We start from the raw sequence: 13,927 nt of genomic DNA, 5'->3' as shown, positions 1-13,927 counted from the left end.
CCCATGCTGATGCAACTGGATCCAATCTCCTGGCAGACCAGCTGGCTGCTTTCCAAAGAGCTCCCTCCAGACTGGCTTGCACACTGAGCCCAGGGGATGGTGGTGATGAAATTTGAGCAAGGGGACAAAAGGCTTTAGGCCTTCATTAAAGGTGGGAACACTTGATGAAGATAATGTTGTTATTAATTGGCTCCTCCCAAGAAAACACAAGCTGCTTTGTTTTGCTGTGAGTTTACCATTCTGTGGAGCATCTCCCCAGCACCAGCAAGGCCGTGGATGTTGAATCACAGTGTTGAACCGTAGTGCAATCACTTGGGATGTCTGAGTGGGATTCATTTAGAGACTCTTGTGCAACATTGGTGTGAGACGGAAAAGCACAGAGTTATTTCAGTGGCAACACTCACCCTACTCCCACTCAGGATTCAGCGTGTAACAGCGTTATGTGACGTGCTCTGCACCAGAGCAGGGACTGAAACACATCATGAAGATCAAATAGCGTGACAGTGAACATTGCTTAAGTACGCTCAGAACCAGGTAAAACCAGAAACAGGGCTTTAGCAGAGAGAAAGATGTGAATTCAAGCCACGTGTTCGAACTATATTCCCGATGCACTGGCAAGGCCTCCGTTACCTACGGATGTCTTCTCAATGAAAGGTCCTTTTAGCCCAAGCCAAGATTATCTCAACAAAAAGAATTATTAAATGCTTTAATCGTGTCTTAAAACAGAATTTTCAGACCCCAGCAAAAAGATGGAATCTTCTGAACCTGGTGTTTTCCTTGAGCTCCCACTAAATCCATGACAAAACTCAAGGTGATGTTCCTAGGACCCAGGTGAAACAGGGCTGATGATGACCAAGCATCCCACCATCACTGTCAAAACCCTGTACCAACTTTTCCTGTGATAGTTTTGCTAACAGACACACATTGTTGAGTCTTGCACTGCTTGCTCATTAGCATTGCAGTAAGTGACTCCTTATGTAAATCATGTCAGCCCACAGAAAAACCAGTTCAATTCCAGTCTGCATTGCTGGGATGGACATAGAACAGAGGAGAAGTGCTAATGTTCTTTTTTCCCTTTTTTTTTTTTAATAGAAAGCCAAGGACCAAACATTGTCATTGCATATCTTCCACTATAAGCAGAAATCCCCTCACATCTGCAGAAAGACCTCCCCAAACACAAAATTCCAGTGGCTATCTTTTTGCAGGTACTGTCACCAAGCTTGCACCTGCAACAGCAGTTTCTGTGCACCTAATTAGAGGTTTGAAAAACTGATGAGCACTTTTTGTCTGTGGACCTCATGTCTTCTTTCAAATCTTAATTTATCTTTTAAAGGCATGGCTACATAGCTAATGGCACCATATCTTTTCTATGTGATGTCTCATAACCTTATAAGACTGTAAATGTGACCAAGAAAAATAAGTGTGCAGCCATGCTAAGGGTATCCTTTTCTTCTTACTGCTGCTAATGCAAGCTTCCCAAAGGTCTGTGAATGGTTTCTGGTTTTATCCCTATCCCAGCATGCATCACTGCATCAGTTTTCCCTCAAGTCTCTCCCCCCAAGCAGAAAGGGAAGAGGTGCTTACTGCTGAGCCTATGAAAGGCCCTGTAACTGGTATGCACTGACACTATGATGTGCACTTAGACAGCACAGGGGTCATTACTTAATACACCTCAGTATGCCTTAGTGTTCCTTGCTATGCCCATGGAATGAGAGAAGTGGTTCAAATCCTGTCCTTATTCTGGTCCATTTGCTCGACCCTGCTACTCTATCCTTCCACCTCACTCCTCTACTGCTGCTGTCTTTTTCAGGCAACATGCTACAGTGCTTGCCTAGAACATCTCACAGGATTAACACACATCACCACTGTGCATGTATTTGAAAAGCTTTCATCATAAATGAGGGGGACCGAGACCTGACAGAACGTTTGTTTCCCTAAGCCCTGGTTTGGTTTTGCTCCGCTCTGCTCCACCCAGGAGGTGTCTGCCTTTCATCCCCAACAGTAATCATCCCCAGGCATAAGGCAGGGAAGGGCCTTTTAACTGCAAGGAGCCAGATACGGTCTGAAAGCAATGCAGACAGGTACCAATGGGAGCCACACTAACTCTGTACCTACCCAAATTACACTTGGAAATTTCATTTGAAACTCTTTACCTGCATTTGCTGTGTACACCTTTAACAATTTCTGAACATAAATCACACTACTTAGAAACGTGAGGGCAAACAATGCAAGAGAAGGGCAGTAGTGCGGGTAAAACGTGGGACAGCTACCAGGCTCAGCCCTTGTTCAGTCACCAACAATGCAAGGAGAAGAAGGGAGACCTGACAAGACATCGGCCAGTCTGAGATTTTGCTGAGGTGCTATGACCCTGCACTGTCAGGAGCTGTGGGCGCTCTCATAGAGACATTTTAAAATATGTTTCTCACTTTAAACTTCTAAACTTTAAACATTTCTGCTTCCACTTTTTTTAAAACTGGTTACCTGCAGTGCTGAAAATATCTCCTTTCCTAAGCAAAAAGAATGTAACTAATGCTACAACATTAAAAGCAGCACTTTTTTGTCCTCTGGAAGAGTAGCAGGTTTCCAGCACCACCCATGAACCAATCCAGCCTCTGACTGCCGTTTGATGCCCAAATACAAAAGCATTGCAGCAGTGTAAGGAAAATCACACCCAAAGAAGGACATGATTTTCCAAGGTCCGGAAGAAAGCATCAAAAGGCAGGAACCCAAAGGCAGTTAGAAGCAATGACAGTGTAACCTGACTTAGGGTGCATGGTGTGGGAACGAGGGTATGACATCTAGGTTAAGACACATTGGAAATGATGGATTAGATCAGACTCCCAGACAATTTAGCTTTGCTTTTTGTCCCAAGATGCAAAGAGAACAGACTGCATTACTTCAGCGAAAAAATGCTGAGCTGAGAATTGGCTATTTTTCTGAACCATATGCAAAAAGATGTATCTTTATGACACAAAAAAGCCTAGAAATGAAAACTTGTTCTTTCTCGAAAAACCCCACTACTGTCCTTACTAGGAAAATGTGTTTTGAAAGCATTTCTCTGCTTTGGACTTGGAATGTGCTACCTCACAGGTCTTCTTTTGTTGAAGAATGCACAAATCCTGCTTCCTTGGCTGTGGGCCTACAGAAAGCAAACAACAGCTGTTTCCCTCTGACACTCACAGGCATAGCTGTCTCAGCCGAGCAACTCCTGAGCAATAGACAAAGCCAGAGCTGCAGCAAACAAGGATTACTGGCTCATGAAAGGTGTAACCAGCAGAGGAATGATAGGTACGCACATCTTTATTCACAAAATGAGAAGGAGGCTAGGTTTGCTTATTAAGGACTGTCTGACCTTTCTGTTCACTGATCTATCTCATGTGAACAGAGTCCAACAGTGACAACAAAGAGCAGCCCTTGCTCCTTGCACATGCTCACTCACTGCATTCAGCAGTCACCAAGGACACGAAGCCATGGCTTCCTATCCAAGAGAATGCCTCCAGAGCCAGGTGAGCGCAGGTTTGTTCTCTGAAGTGGGACACAGTCTTAGCGCATCAAGAAACCCTCTCCAAAGACAGGCAAGCATCTGTCCCAGTTCACAGCCTTGCTTTCAGACATGCTTGCTCAGGGAGTTTACTGAAGAATCAGTAACTCTTAGAGGCTAGCTAAGTATATTGCTGTAAAAAACACCCAAAGTCTTTTAAGGACTCAAACCTTTATACCAGTTACTGGAAACGGCATCAAACAACTCAAATGCGGGTGAAACAAACTGCTGCATAGCTATCTGGGGTTACTGACAGTACAAACACCTTTACAGATGTCCATGGACGTCAGGACTTACCAAGGAAAACTTCTTAAACTCAGAATAACATCTGCTACTGCTCTGAGGGAAAAGGGGCATACTAGGAGGTGGGCAGGAGGAGGGAAGTCAAGTCCAGAAGCAGACGGGAAGCTCCCCATCACAGACAGCATAAAACACTCCAAAGCTCCATAAGTGCACAATAGATAACACCACAATGAGCTATCGTTCTTTCTACAATAGTCACAGAGAACAAAACGTTCAGGAACGAGGAAGGAATTGTGCAAGAAGGCATGACCATCACATTATCCCTGGATACTGATCGGGATATCAAAAATACCTTGCCAAATCAGCCCTGTGTGCAGAAAATTGTGCAAGAACATGAGGCTCCTCCCTCAAGTCTTAGCTGAAGCAGCTACAGGTGACAAGGACACAGATGGACTCCTCTCAAAGTAACATTGTCAATGGAAGGTCAAGAAAAATCTGGAGGCATAACTTATTAATAAAACGTGGGACCAGAAATCCAGGCATGCTCAGTGAAACCAAGGTAACTCCATGGTGAGGGCATTAGGTCAAAAGCCAAATGATGAACATCCTGAAGAGCAGACGTGGCTGTGCAGGATCAACAATAAAAATTATCTTTGCCCTTGCCCTGCAGCAAATCAGATTTTCTTGTCACACAAGCACAGCATCCTTGGACAGCAAGAGACTTCCAGACACTCAGTTCCACCCATCTGTTGTGGGTTCTTTTAAGCAAACAACTCGCTGGACACTGTAGGTCTGTACGGTAGCTCTTGACTCAAGTGCAAAGGGCTACACATTTCCTCAAACCTCAGTTTGAAGTTTCGCTTCCAAAGAGATGGCTGACTTCGCCTCTCCCTAATTCAGTAACTAGAAGATCCCTTGTAGCTGAATGAAATGGATCACACTTCTGTTCAGAAGCTGGGAGCAGGCTGTTATTAGCCAGGGCCATAACTCAAGTAGGAAAAACACATTACTGCTTGCTAGAACTTATAATTGATGAAAGCATAATGAAGGGAATTTTTACTTTCTTACGTACATCAGTTCTGGATTTATAATTACCTATGCCCTTCATGGACAGGGAAATTTGCCCTCAATTCCCTGCACTAAATTTCTCAAACACAGAAAACAGTTCCAAGTGCTCAACAAGCCACCACAGGGAACACGGGCAGTTCCCTGCCCTGCATGAGACAGCATCATCTCTTAGGCACAGCAAAGCTCTGCTAGCAAAAGCTACAGCAGTGCTGGATGTGACTGACCAAGAGCAAAGCACAAAGAAGAGCTCTGCAGTAGAGTTGCTGGCCGGACAACCTCTCCGAAAACTTGGCTGTAACCTAAATCCTTAGAGAGGAACAAGTCTTCTATGAAGTCTGTCCTCCACTGTTGCCTCTCCAGTTCCTAACTGATTATTTTTGGAAAATACATTCCAGTCCACTCAGTAATCAGAGTATCAAAAGTACACAACAGATGGAAACTACAGCTTACACTGGTAGCTTCACTCCTGTCAGGCTGAGAGGCTGGGAAGAGGGAGAACAGCTCTGTTTCCTCCGCCACTGCTGGTTTAGCCTAATAACTAAAAAACTTGGTACTTCCCCCAAAATGCAGACTAGAGAGAAAAAAGTTTCTGGAAAAGAGTCTAATGGCTTTTAAAAGGGACTTACAATCCATCCCCAGTCTCACTAGGCCATGGCTTGGTTACCACTGAAATCAAGCTTGTTTACTCCAAAGCAAAAAAATCTTGGCAGCACTGACAGAAACAGCTTTTCTTGCCAGAGCTCTAATAGCAAATGTCTGTGGAAAAGCCACTTGGAGAAGTGCTGTTTACTTTGGTAATGAAGCAAGTTCCCTGGAATGAAGTATTGCAATCTTCCCAAGAGATGTTGCAATACTTTACCTGTACCTCAGCTACATACCATACAGGCTGCTCTCAGAGCCTGGGAACTCCTTGGCCAACTCAGGAGGCCAAGGCATCACAGCAACTCCAAGCAGAACTAAGCTCTAGTCCTACCCTGGATACACAACCTGGATCCCAATTGAAACCAATTGCTGGGGGGTTTTTTCAGCTCTGCTTCAAGCTAAGCCCCAGCCATCAGCACCTCTTGAAGATGCTTATGAAAAAAGGGCCTGAAAACAATGCTCTCCATCCCCTTCCTTTTAACCATATAAAGCCAAACTCACCTCCTTGAAACTCTTTTTTTTTTTTTTTTTAGGCAACTCTGAACTTAGACCCCAGCTCACTGCTAGAAGCGCTTAGAGGGGATATTAGCGCATAGCTGGACTAATAAATACCATGGAAGAAAAGAAATTCCAAGCAGACAGTGGAGGCCAAGGCTCCTTCCCTGCTTAGGGAGTAACTGGCCTGAGGCTATGCTGCTTGTCCTCATTTATTTAAGACCAGGTTTCAAACTGCTGTCCAAATTCTCTCCGACTGCACAGAGATGAAAGGCTCTTGCCATTCAATATTCCAGCTCTTGACTCAAGTGCAAAGGGCTACACATTTCCTCAAACCTCAGTTTGAAGTTTCGCTTCCAAAGAGATGGCTGACTTCGCCTCTCCCTAATTCAGTAACTAGAAGATCCCTTGTAGCTGAATGAAATGGATTTCCTACCCAAACAGGTACTTGCATTTGTACATTTTGTTTACAAACAGCTTGCAGTCTTGTAAGAGCACCAAGCCCATGCTTGACACATGGCTGCAGTTCTTCACAGCAGTACTTTGTGCTCCCAAGTGCTCAAATTCCTGCTTTGAGGAGAAACCAAGCTCTAATTTCAAGTGTTTACATGTACTCCTGAGAGCAAGAAAAAAAATCTTACCATGATTAGGTTATGTAAAAAGTTTAATTATAAAATAAATAAGTTTGTTATGGAAACATTAAATATTAAATACAGTAATAAATATTTACACATTTACAGGTACAACTTGACAATTACTGGTGTTTCTCTGCTACCAGAAGAACTCTGCTCTGTTTATACAGAACACAATCACTCTTCCAAGAAGAAACTGAACTCAAATAATACTCCGTGCTCAAGACTGCATGGACAGTTAAGAAACCAAGGACACTTGGGTCAGCAAAGACTGAGGTAAGATGAGTTCTTCACACCTGAAGGTAGAGCACAAGAGACCACTGCTTGCAAAGCATCAGTGCCTGAATTTAATTCTTCAAAGGAACAAGTTCTTAGTCAAGTTCAACTGATGGGATCGGATGTGAAGTGTTTTATATTTAAGCACTGCTTAAAGCAGCAACAAGTATCTGTTTAACAGAAGTAGCTTTGTGTTTAGAACAAATGGGTCCAGGCTTATCAGTCAGTTGGAGCATGGATCTTTTCCTTCAGATACAAAGCTTCAGGTCTTGCACCTACTGTCTCAGCATCCTGAGGAGACTAATTTTAACTTGGGCTAGCACACACGCAAATGGATAGCTCCACTCACACCACAAGTCCTACAAAACTCGGAGAGATTACTTCCACACACACAGTAACAGAACCCAGGTGTGGCTGACAAAGATCTGTCATCAACACCCTCAAAGTCACAACTAGAGATGAAGCTCTTGGAAGCCAATATGGACAGGGAGCATAGTGACAACAGAACTAGGTTTTTCATCCACTGAGGTCTAGGGAGAGAAGCCATCCCAACCTCTTCCCTTTTTCACTTTGGTAGAGGAAAGGAAGGGAATTTCATCCCCTCCATCCATTCCTGAAAGCGGCAACAGGTTCTCCCCTTTAGAGTTAGAGCTGCCAAAGGAGACTTGCTAAGAGAACAAAGCCCATCCACACAACAGCAGAGACTGGAGCTCCAGCACAGACAGAGAAGGCTCAGTAGCAGTAGTCTCTAGCAGGTCTTGACAGCAGGTCCTGTCCCCCACAGAGCCAGCTCCTTCCACATTGTTGTGCCAAGATGCAGTGATAACTGGTCTCCCCAGCAAGTGATTCAGCAGCAAGTGGCCTGTTGACATCTCCTTGCAGCAGCCTCTGTCTTGATGAATCAGGGCTTAGTGGCAACAGCTCCAGCCCACAGTGTCCAGGTGGATGTGTCAGGAAGCCAGAGGTACCCTGCAGCTTGGCAATGGCCACTTCAGAATTGTTCTGTAACAGGCAGATCAGGCACATTAATCATGATCCAAGACACAAGCACCCTGTGCTAGCACCATGGCAAACCTACATGCAAGGCAGGTAGGTTAAGGATGTGCACACACCTGAGGACACTCTGCCAGATACTCTTCAGCTTCAAGTAAGCTTTGAGCAAAACCCTCTAATTGTCACTGGACAAAGCTGGAAAATGTCTATAGCTGACATGTGGCAAAGCAAAACTTCACAGTTCTGCCAGAACTTTTCAGGACTATCTTTTATGGCTTCCTCCTCAGCTTGTAGTCAGTAATGGTCCTTGAGTCTGCTGTTAGGTACACTTGGCCTCAGAAGAGACCAACTTGCCTGCTCACTAAAATCCACTAGATCACTCCCATAAGCAATCCACATAGGCCAAGGAGCTTTGGGCCTCAGTTGCTACGACGGTATCAAACTTGACTGAGCGGCTACCTGTGGTGCTCACAGAATTTGCAGCTTTCTTTTGGTCTACAGCTTCTGAGCACCAGAAACTTCCTGAAACTCTCCTTGCAGGAAAGATAGGAAAATGCTCAGTACTGTTCTTCTAAGAGGTGATGATGCTGTGGCACCATCTTCCATGATTGATGTCTACCACTGTTTCCTGCACTACATCTGCTTCTGCTCAGATATTCAGGACTTTTTCTTCTTATCTCCACTTATCTCAGTAGAGCTGCCCACCTTCACTTGGTCTTTAATACAGCCAGAAATTTAACAGAGCTGTTGAATAACTTGTACAACTCAGGTGATTTTGAGAAACCAGAAAACCAAGCCAGCTGCTCACATGCAACCTATGTGTTTCAAGACACTTGGAGCGTCAAAAGCAAGCACCAGCTTCGCAAAACAAGCATGCAATTCCCATACAGCCTGGATGGACGGAAAGGTGTTTGAAGTCAGCATTCATACCTGCTTTCTCCCCATTTACACACCAACATGGCCATTTCTGTTTTCTTGTCGGAGTTTTTTCCTTTCTTCTTTCTCTTCATACTGAGGACACTTTTTCCTGACCCTGTGGAATTACTGCATGTTAGAGATAGTTTTGAACCCTGATGTACATCCTGTTGTCACCAGCCTCCACATCCTCTGCAGCATTTAGACTGGTGTTCTTTGAATCCTCAAGCAACTCCTTGGCACCAGGGAATATCAAGCAAGACAGCTTTTAAGCATCCAGCATCAAGCAGTATCTGCTGATAAAATCAAGGAACCCCTGAACTAGATGTCAACACTTGTGCCTCACAGGGATAAGGCTTCTTGACTTAAGATGGATTAGGGAGCAAGATGAAGAGAGGTTATTGCTGGGACTGAGCAAAGCACCAGGAGATTTTCTGGGTGACAGATTTCCTACTGGCTTTAGCTTATAGCTGCAGAAACTACACTGTCTTTCTCCTCTCCACAGCAGAGCCCTGCAGGCTTCAAGTCTAGTCCCTGTCCCTTGAATACATAATAAGGAAGCCCCTTACTGATTTTCGCCCCAATTTCTCCAGTGTTTTCTAGTGACTACTCCAAGCAGCTTCTCTGGATGAGGGTACATCATGCTCCCAGCATGCTCCCAGCTTGTGAGGGTTCAGAACATGAAGCAAATGCAATTCAGAAACCACCAGTAATCATTTGGTCTTAGAGCACTACAGACTCCTGACAGCAAGGAATGAGGCAGTGTTCAGACAACAAGTGCTCATCCCTGCATTCTTCAAGTCCACAGTTAAATATGAAGTAACAGTGAAATGACAAACATGCACCTTGTTTCCTGAATTGCAGGAAAGGGTACAGCACGTACCCAATTCAGATGATGTGCTTCATCAAGATCTAAAATTAGACCAAACCTTAGAGTTTCTACAAGATCCCAAGCCCTACAGTGCTGGAGCTGCAGTGGCAGAACTGGAGGACTGTTCCAATACTCAGCTTGTTATATGGTTTGAAACACACACCCAGAAAAGCTCTTTGAATTTATTCACAACAGAACTCCAGATTCTGATGACCCACCACACTGAACTGCACCAGCTGGTACAGCTGAAATAGTGCTCCCTCCACATTAACAGCAAGCAGAATTTGGGACCACTAGCATTTGTCTCCCCATCTGCTTTCCCTCCAAGTGTAAGTATTTAAGCCCAGCAACATCCATTAATAAATGGACTCTCAGAACACCATTTCCTACCCTCCACCTGTGTATGCAGCTGTTGGATAATAGCCATGCATGAGGCTGCCACATTGCTGCTTGCAGGTTTCTCCACAAGGATTAGGGAAGGCACTGCTGTGTCAGCATTAATGCTCCGCCTGGGTTTTTTGTTCTGCAGCACTCTAACTATCCTGGTTGTAGCAAGAGCAGAAATGTTCTCGGTTTATAATATAAGGGCCACAGACCTTGCTTCTACCCTCCAGACATATCCAAGCTAGGATAAGAGCTCATCCTTTCTGGATGCTTTTCACAAAGGTAATTCAGATGAGCCATACACATTCTGGGGTTAGCGGGCACAAGCCCCACTCACACTTAGGGAAGACAGACACCAAAGAGGATAATACTTACTGCACTATCACAATGATAAGTACAGTAATGAAGCTGACGCTTGAGAGCAGGACAGCTACCACTACCAACACAGTCTTTGAGTAGTCTGCCACATCATTCTTCCTTTGAGTCTTCATGAACTGTTCACCACAGCGCTCACCAAAAAAATCCTGATGACACCTGCAAGTAAATATTAACACAAGTTCTTATCAGCTCTTGTGCTGTCTGGAGCCAAGGACACCCACACATATTCAGACCTGACTTAGACATCTTCCGAGTTTCCCATGAATCTCGAGATGCTCACTTCAGAGCGTGTTCATGAAATGCAGTCACTGCTCTAGCACAAGGCTGGTCAGCATTTCAACAAGTCGAGATTAGTTTGGGTGTGATGTTCCAGAAAGACACGCCTTTTCATTCTTTTGGTTTGAGTTTATGACCAACTGATGAGTTCAGTGGCTTGTTATGCATCTCAGATTCCATCATCACTTAATTTACATGGCAGAAAGATTCTCAGTCAAAATACGGCAGGAGATGGATCTATGCCACGTTGACACTGATTTTTCCTCTGAGCCCTCATATGCCACTGGCTCATGGCAATCACACCTAGCTCACAAGGCATAAGTAACTTACTTGCAGGTCACCATCTGGAGATGTTCTAGGTATATGCATTCTCCATGGATGCAAAAGTTTTTGTATTCCATTTCACAGGGAGTCCCTTTCTTCTTGTTTTTCCCTTTGTTTTTCTTCCTTCTTGATTTGCCAGCATTCTTCTCTCCCCCCCTTTTTGCTGGCTTGGGTTTAACCACAGGTTCCACTGAAAAAAGGACACGATGACTTGGTATAAAAGTGCTAGAAAGCACGATTCTGAGAAAATGGAATTAAAGAATTTGGTGACAGCAAGGAGGACCAACGCTGCAGGAGAATCTGTGACCAGGAAGCACAGGATGCAAGTGAGAATGCTGCTGGGCATCTCACACCCAGAACAAAGGCAGCAAGCTCAGCAGCTCATTAAAGCACAACCCTGCTATCCTTACGCCCTGTGCTATGCAGACCAGAGGCAGTAGGAGCAGATGAGCCAAGAGCCACCCAAGATGAAGAGCAGCAGAGATGAAGGACTGCAGCATTTCACAGCATAAGATGCTTGAGTGCAACAGCACAGCTTCAAGCAAGGGCCTGTAAAGAGCAGGGAGTTCATGCTGAGCCAAGCCATCCTCTAGTTTTACATGGACTCAGATACAAGGCTAATAGCTCCACGGCTCTAAACTCTCCATTTGCATCAGTGATGAAAGGCGCTGTAACTCGCTAGATAGTCCTGGGCACTTGCCGAGGCAAAGCAGCTTGCTATCCCGGTTGGCATACCTGTTTCTCCTAAACAACCTGCAGTGCTGTCTTCGGCAGGAGAGAGTTCCTTTCCAGTTCCCCTACTTCATGAGAGATGCTGAGCGCAGGGAAGGAGCAAAGGGAAGAACCTGCGAGTGTCAGGCTATTTATTCTGCCGCTTACTGCTGCCCCTCATTATCTCAATTAAGACAAACCTCTAGAAGAATGTGGTTTAAAATCCTGGTGACTTAGTAGCACTCGGATTTAAGCAAGGCCAATCATGCTCCTTTCGCTGAGGAGAACAAACCAGCCACTGACTAAGGGTCAGAAGCTCCAGAGCTGTCTCACGCAGCAATCAAAGCTCAACAGCGCTAGTTTGGACCAACCTGGCCAAGAAAGCTCTTTGGAAGAACCCACCCCCTGCACTGCTAGCAGTAACACCAGCCCTCGCAGTGCAACACCGCTGCTCAGGAGTAACAGTTACCCAGGGGGATTTAAACAGGCTCTGAGAAACAGCACAGCTATTTACAACAAGCTTCAATTTCGCTCTTGTGCTCTGAAGAGCTAATGAAAATCATTTTTGGATGATTAATATTCTACCCAGAGCTCTATGCATGCAGGCAATCACAACAATAGGGCACAACTGGATCTAACTACTTCCTAACCCTGTATTTCTGGTGCTGAGAGCCCATACAAAGAAACAAGGTGTAGTTCACTGTTGTCTAGACAGATGATCATTTTAACTTCTAGAGCAACAAGCCTGGCTTGAAGTTACTTAAAAGCAAAAATGCCTTCAGCAACCAGAAGTCTGATTAAAATGGTATGAGCTATATTAATATGTAAACGAGGTGCACAGTTCCTGCAGCAAGGTTTCCTGTGCCTGGAAGTGTGAGCTCACTCCTGACAGTCAAAGGCCCCCGTTCCGTCCCGTCTGACTTGATCTCTAGGTTCGCGCTTTCATAAGTGAGGCTGCTTCCCTTCCTCCCTCTCCCAGGCTCAGCTTGTCAGCTTGATCTCTGTGTCCCTGTCTGCAGGCTGCATGGCCAGGAAAGCCATCCGCAGCTGAATCATAACAGCTTCAAGGTTTATCCACAGATAAACCTTATGCCAAGCAGAAGAGCTGGTCTACAAACCAACCACCTTAGGTAACAAGTCTGGTTTCTGTGCAGTTAAGACAACACTTAAGTCACCAAGCCAGTAGTTTTACAGGCTGAACTGCTCGGCAACACCGACAGGAGCGCTTCCCCTGGAGATCTTAATGGAGAACTTAAGCAAAACTCCACAAATTCCCTCAAGTGACCACACAGAACGTTCATTTAAGAGGTCCTTTAGTCACATTCAAGTCTCAGGGTGTTTCTGCAGGAAAAATCAATAGTCAGATCTGGAGGCAACAGAAGCTGCCTACTCACACCTACTGGGCTTCAAATCACTTGTAGATACCTGGCTTGTACTGCAACTGCACTTAGCCCCAAACCAACAAAATACTCCCGTTCCCACAGTCAGGCGGACTGCTCAGATCTCCTCACAGCTCAGCAAGTGGGCAAATTACAATAAATACACACAACAGCTATTGACAGTGAAGCATTGCCCTAACGATGCTTAACAAACTTTCCTGCGGCCACTTAAGGGATTTAAGTGTCTGCTTTCCCAGGGAATTTCAGTGGACTCCAACCCAAATAAGCCACCATCGGAAAATACCCAGAAAATTCTTGGAGCAAGACAAACAAGGTGATGTAAAACAAACCTTTAGGGCCAAACAGCACCTATAAACTCCACTGATGCTTCTACACTAAGCAGGTGGTCGCTACCTGACCACAGCCCTCCTGTCAGGTTTATCAGGAGATAAAGCCACACACAGCAAGCTACCAGCTAACCTGCAGCCTCCACACGCCCTGGGCACATTCACGCTAGGTTTCCACCCCTGACAGCTATTTCTAAAGCAGCAGCTTCAAGCACAAGCATGTTTTCGCTCCGTACTCCACCAGCTAAGCATGGCAGCGATTACGAGAGAGAAAAGGCGTAAGTTGGGGCTCGCAAGTTGCGAGATCCCAGCCCCAGCGCCGCCGACTCACCTCGGATCAAGTCGTCCACGATGTACTGGTGGACGGGCGGCGCCTCCTCGTACTCCTCCTCATCCTCCTCGTAGTCAGGACCCGGCACGGGCTCTCCCTCGCGGCTCCCGGGCTCCCGCTC

The 13,927-nt window shown here is 45.4% G+C and overlaps 1 protein-coding gene across 1 annotated transcript in view; it reads right to left on the bottom strand.

Annotated features, from left to right (window-relative positions):
- Positions 1-8,823: 8,823 nt before the first annotated feature.
- AREG (amphiregulin) overlaps positions 8,824-13,927 on the bottom strand; it is a 6,064-nt gene continuing 960 nt past the window's right edge. The window contains exons 2-5 of the mRNA XM_008644323.2: positions 13,807-13,924; positions 11,045-11,228; positions 10,436-10,594; positions 8,824-8,923 (exon numbers count right to left, since the gene is read on the bottom strand). Coding sequence (XP_008642545.1) covers positions 8,836-8,923; positions 10,436-10,594; positions 11,045-11,228; positions 13,807-13,924 — 549 coding nt within the window. The 3' untranslated portion in view covers positions 8,824-8,835. The remainder of the gene's footprint in view (positions 8,924-10,435; positions 10,595-11,044; positions 11,229-13,806; positions 13,925-13,927) is intronic.

Source organism: Corvus brachyrhynchos, unplaced genomic scaffold (genome assembly GCF_000691975.1).
Source record: "Corvus brachyrhynchos isolate BGI_N302 unplaced genomic scaffold, ASM69197v1 scaffold352, whole genome shotgun sequence".
NCBI lineage: Eukaryota > Metazoa > Chordata > Aves > Passeriformes > Corvidae > Corvus > Corvus brachyrhynchos.
This window is presented reverse-complemented; position numbering and strand designations above follow the sequence as displayed.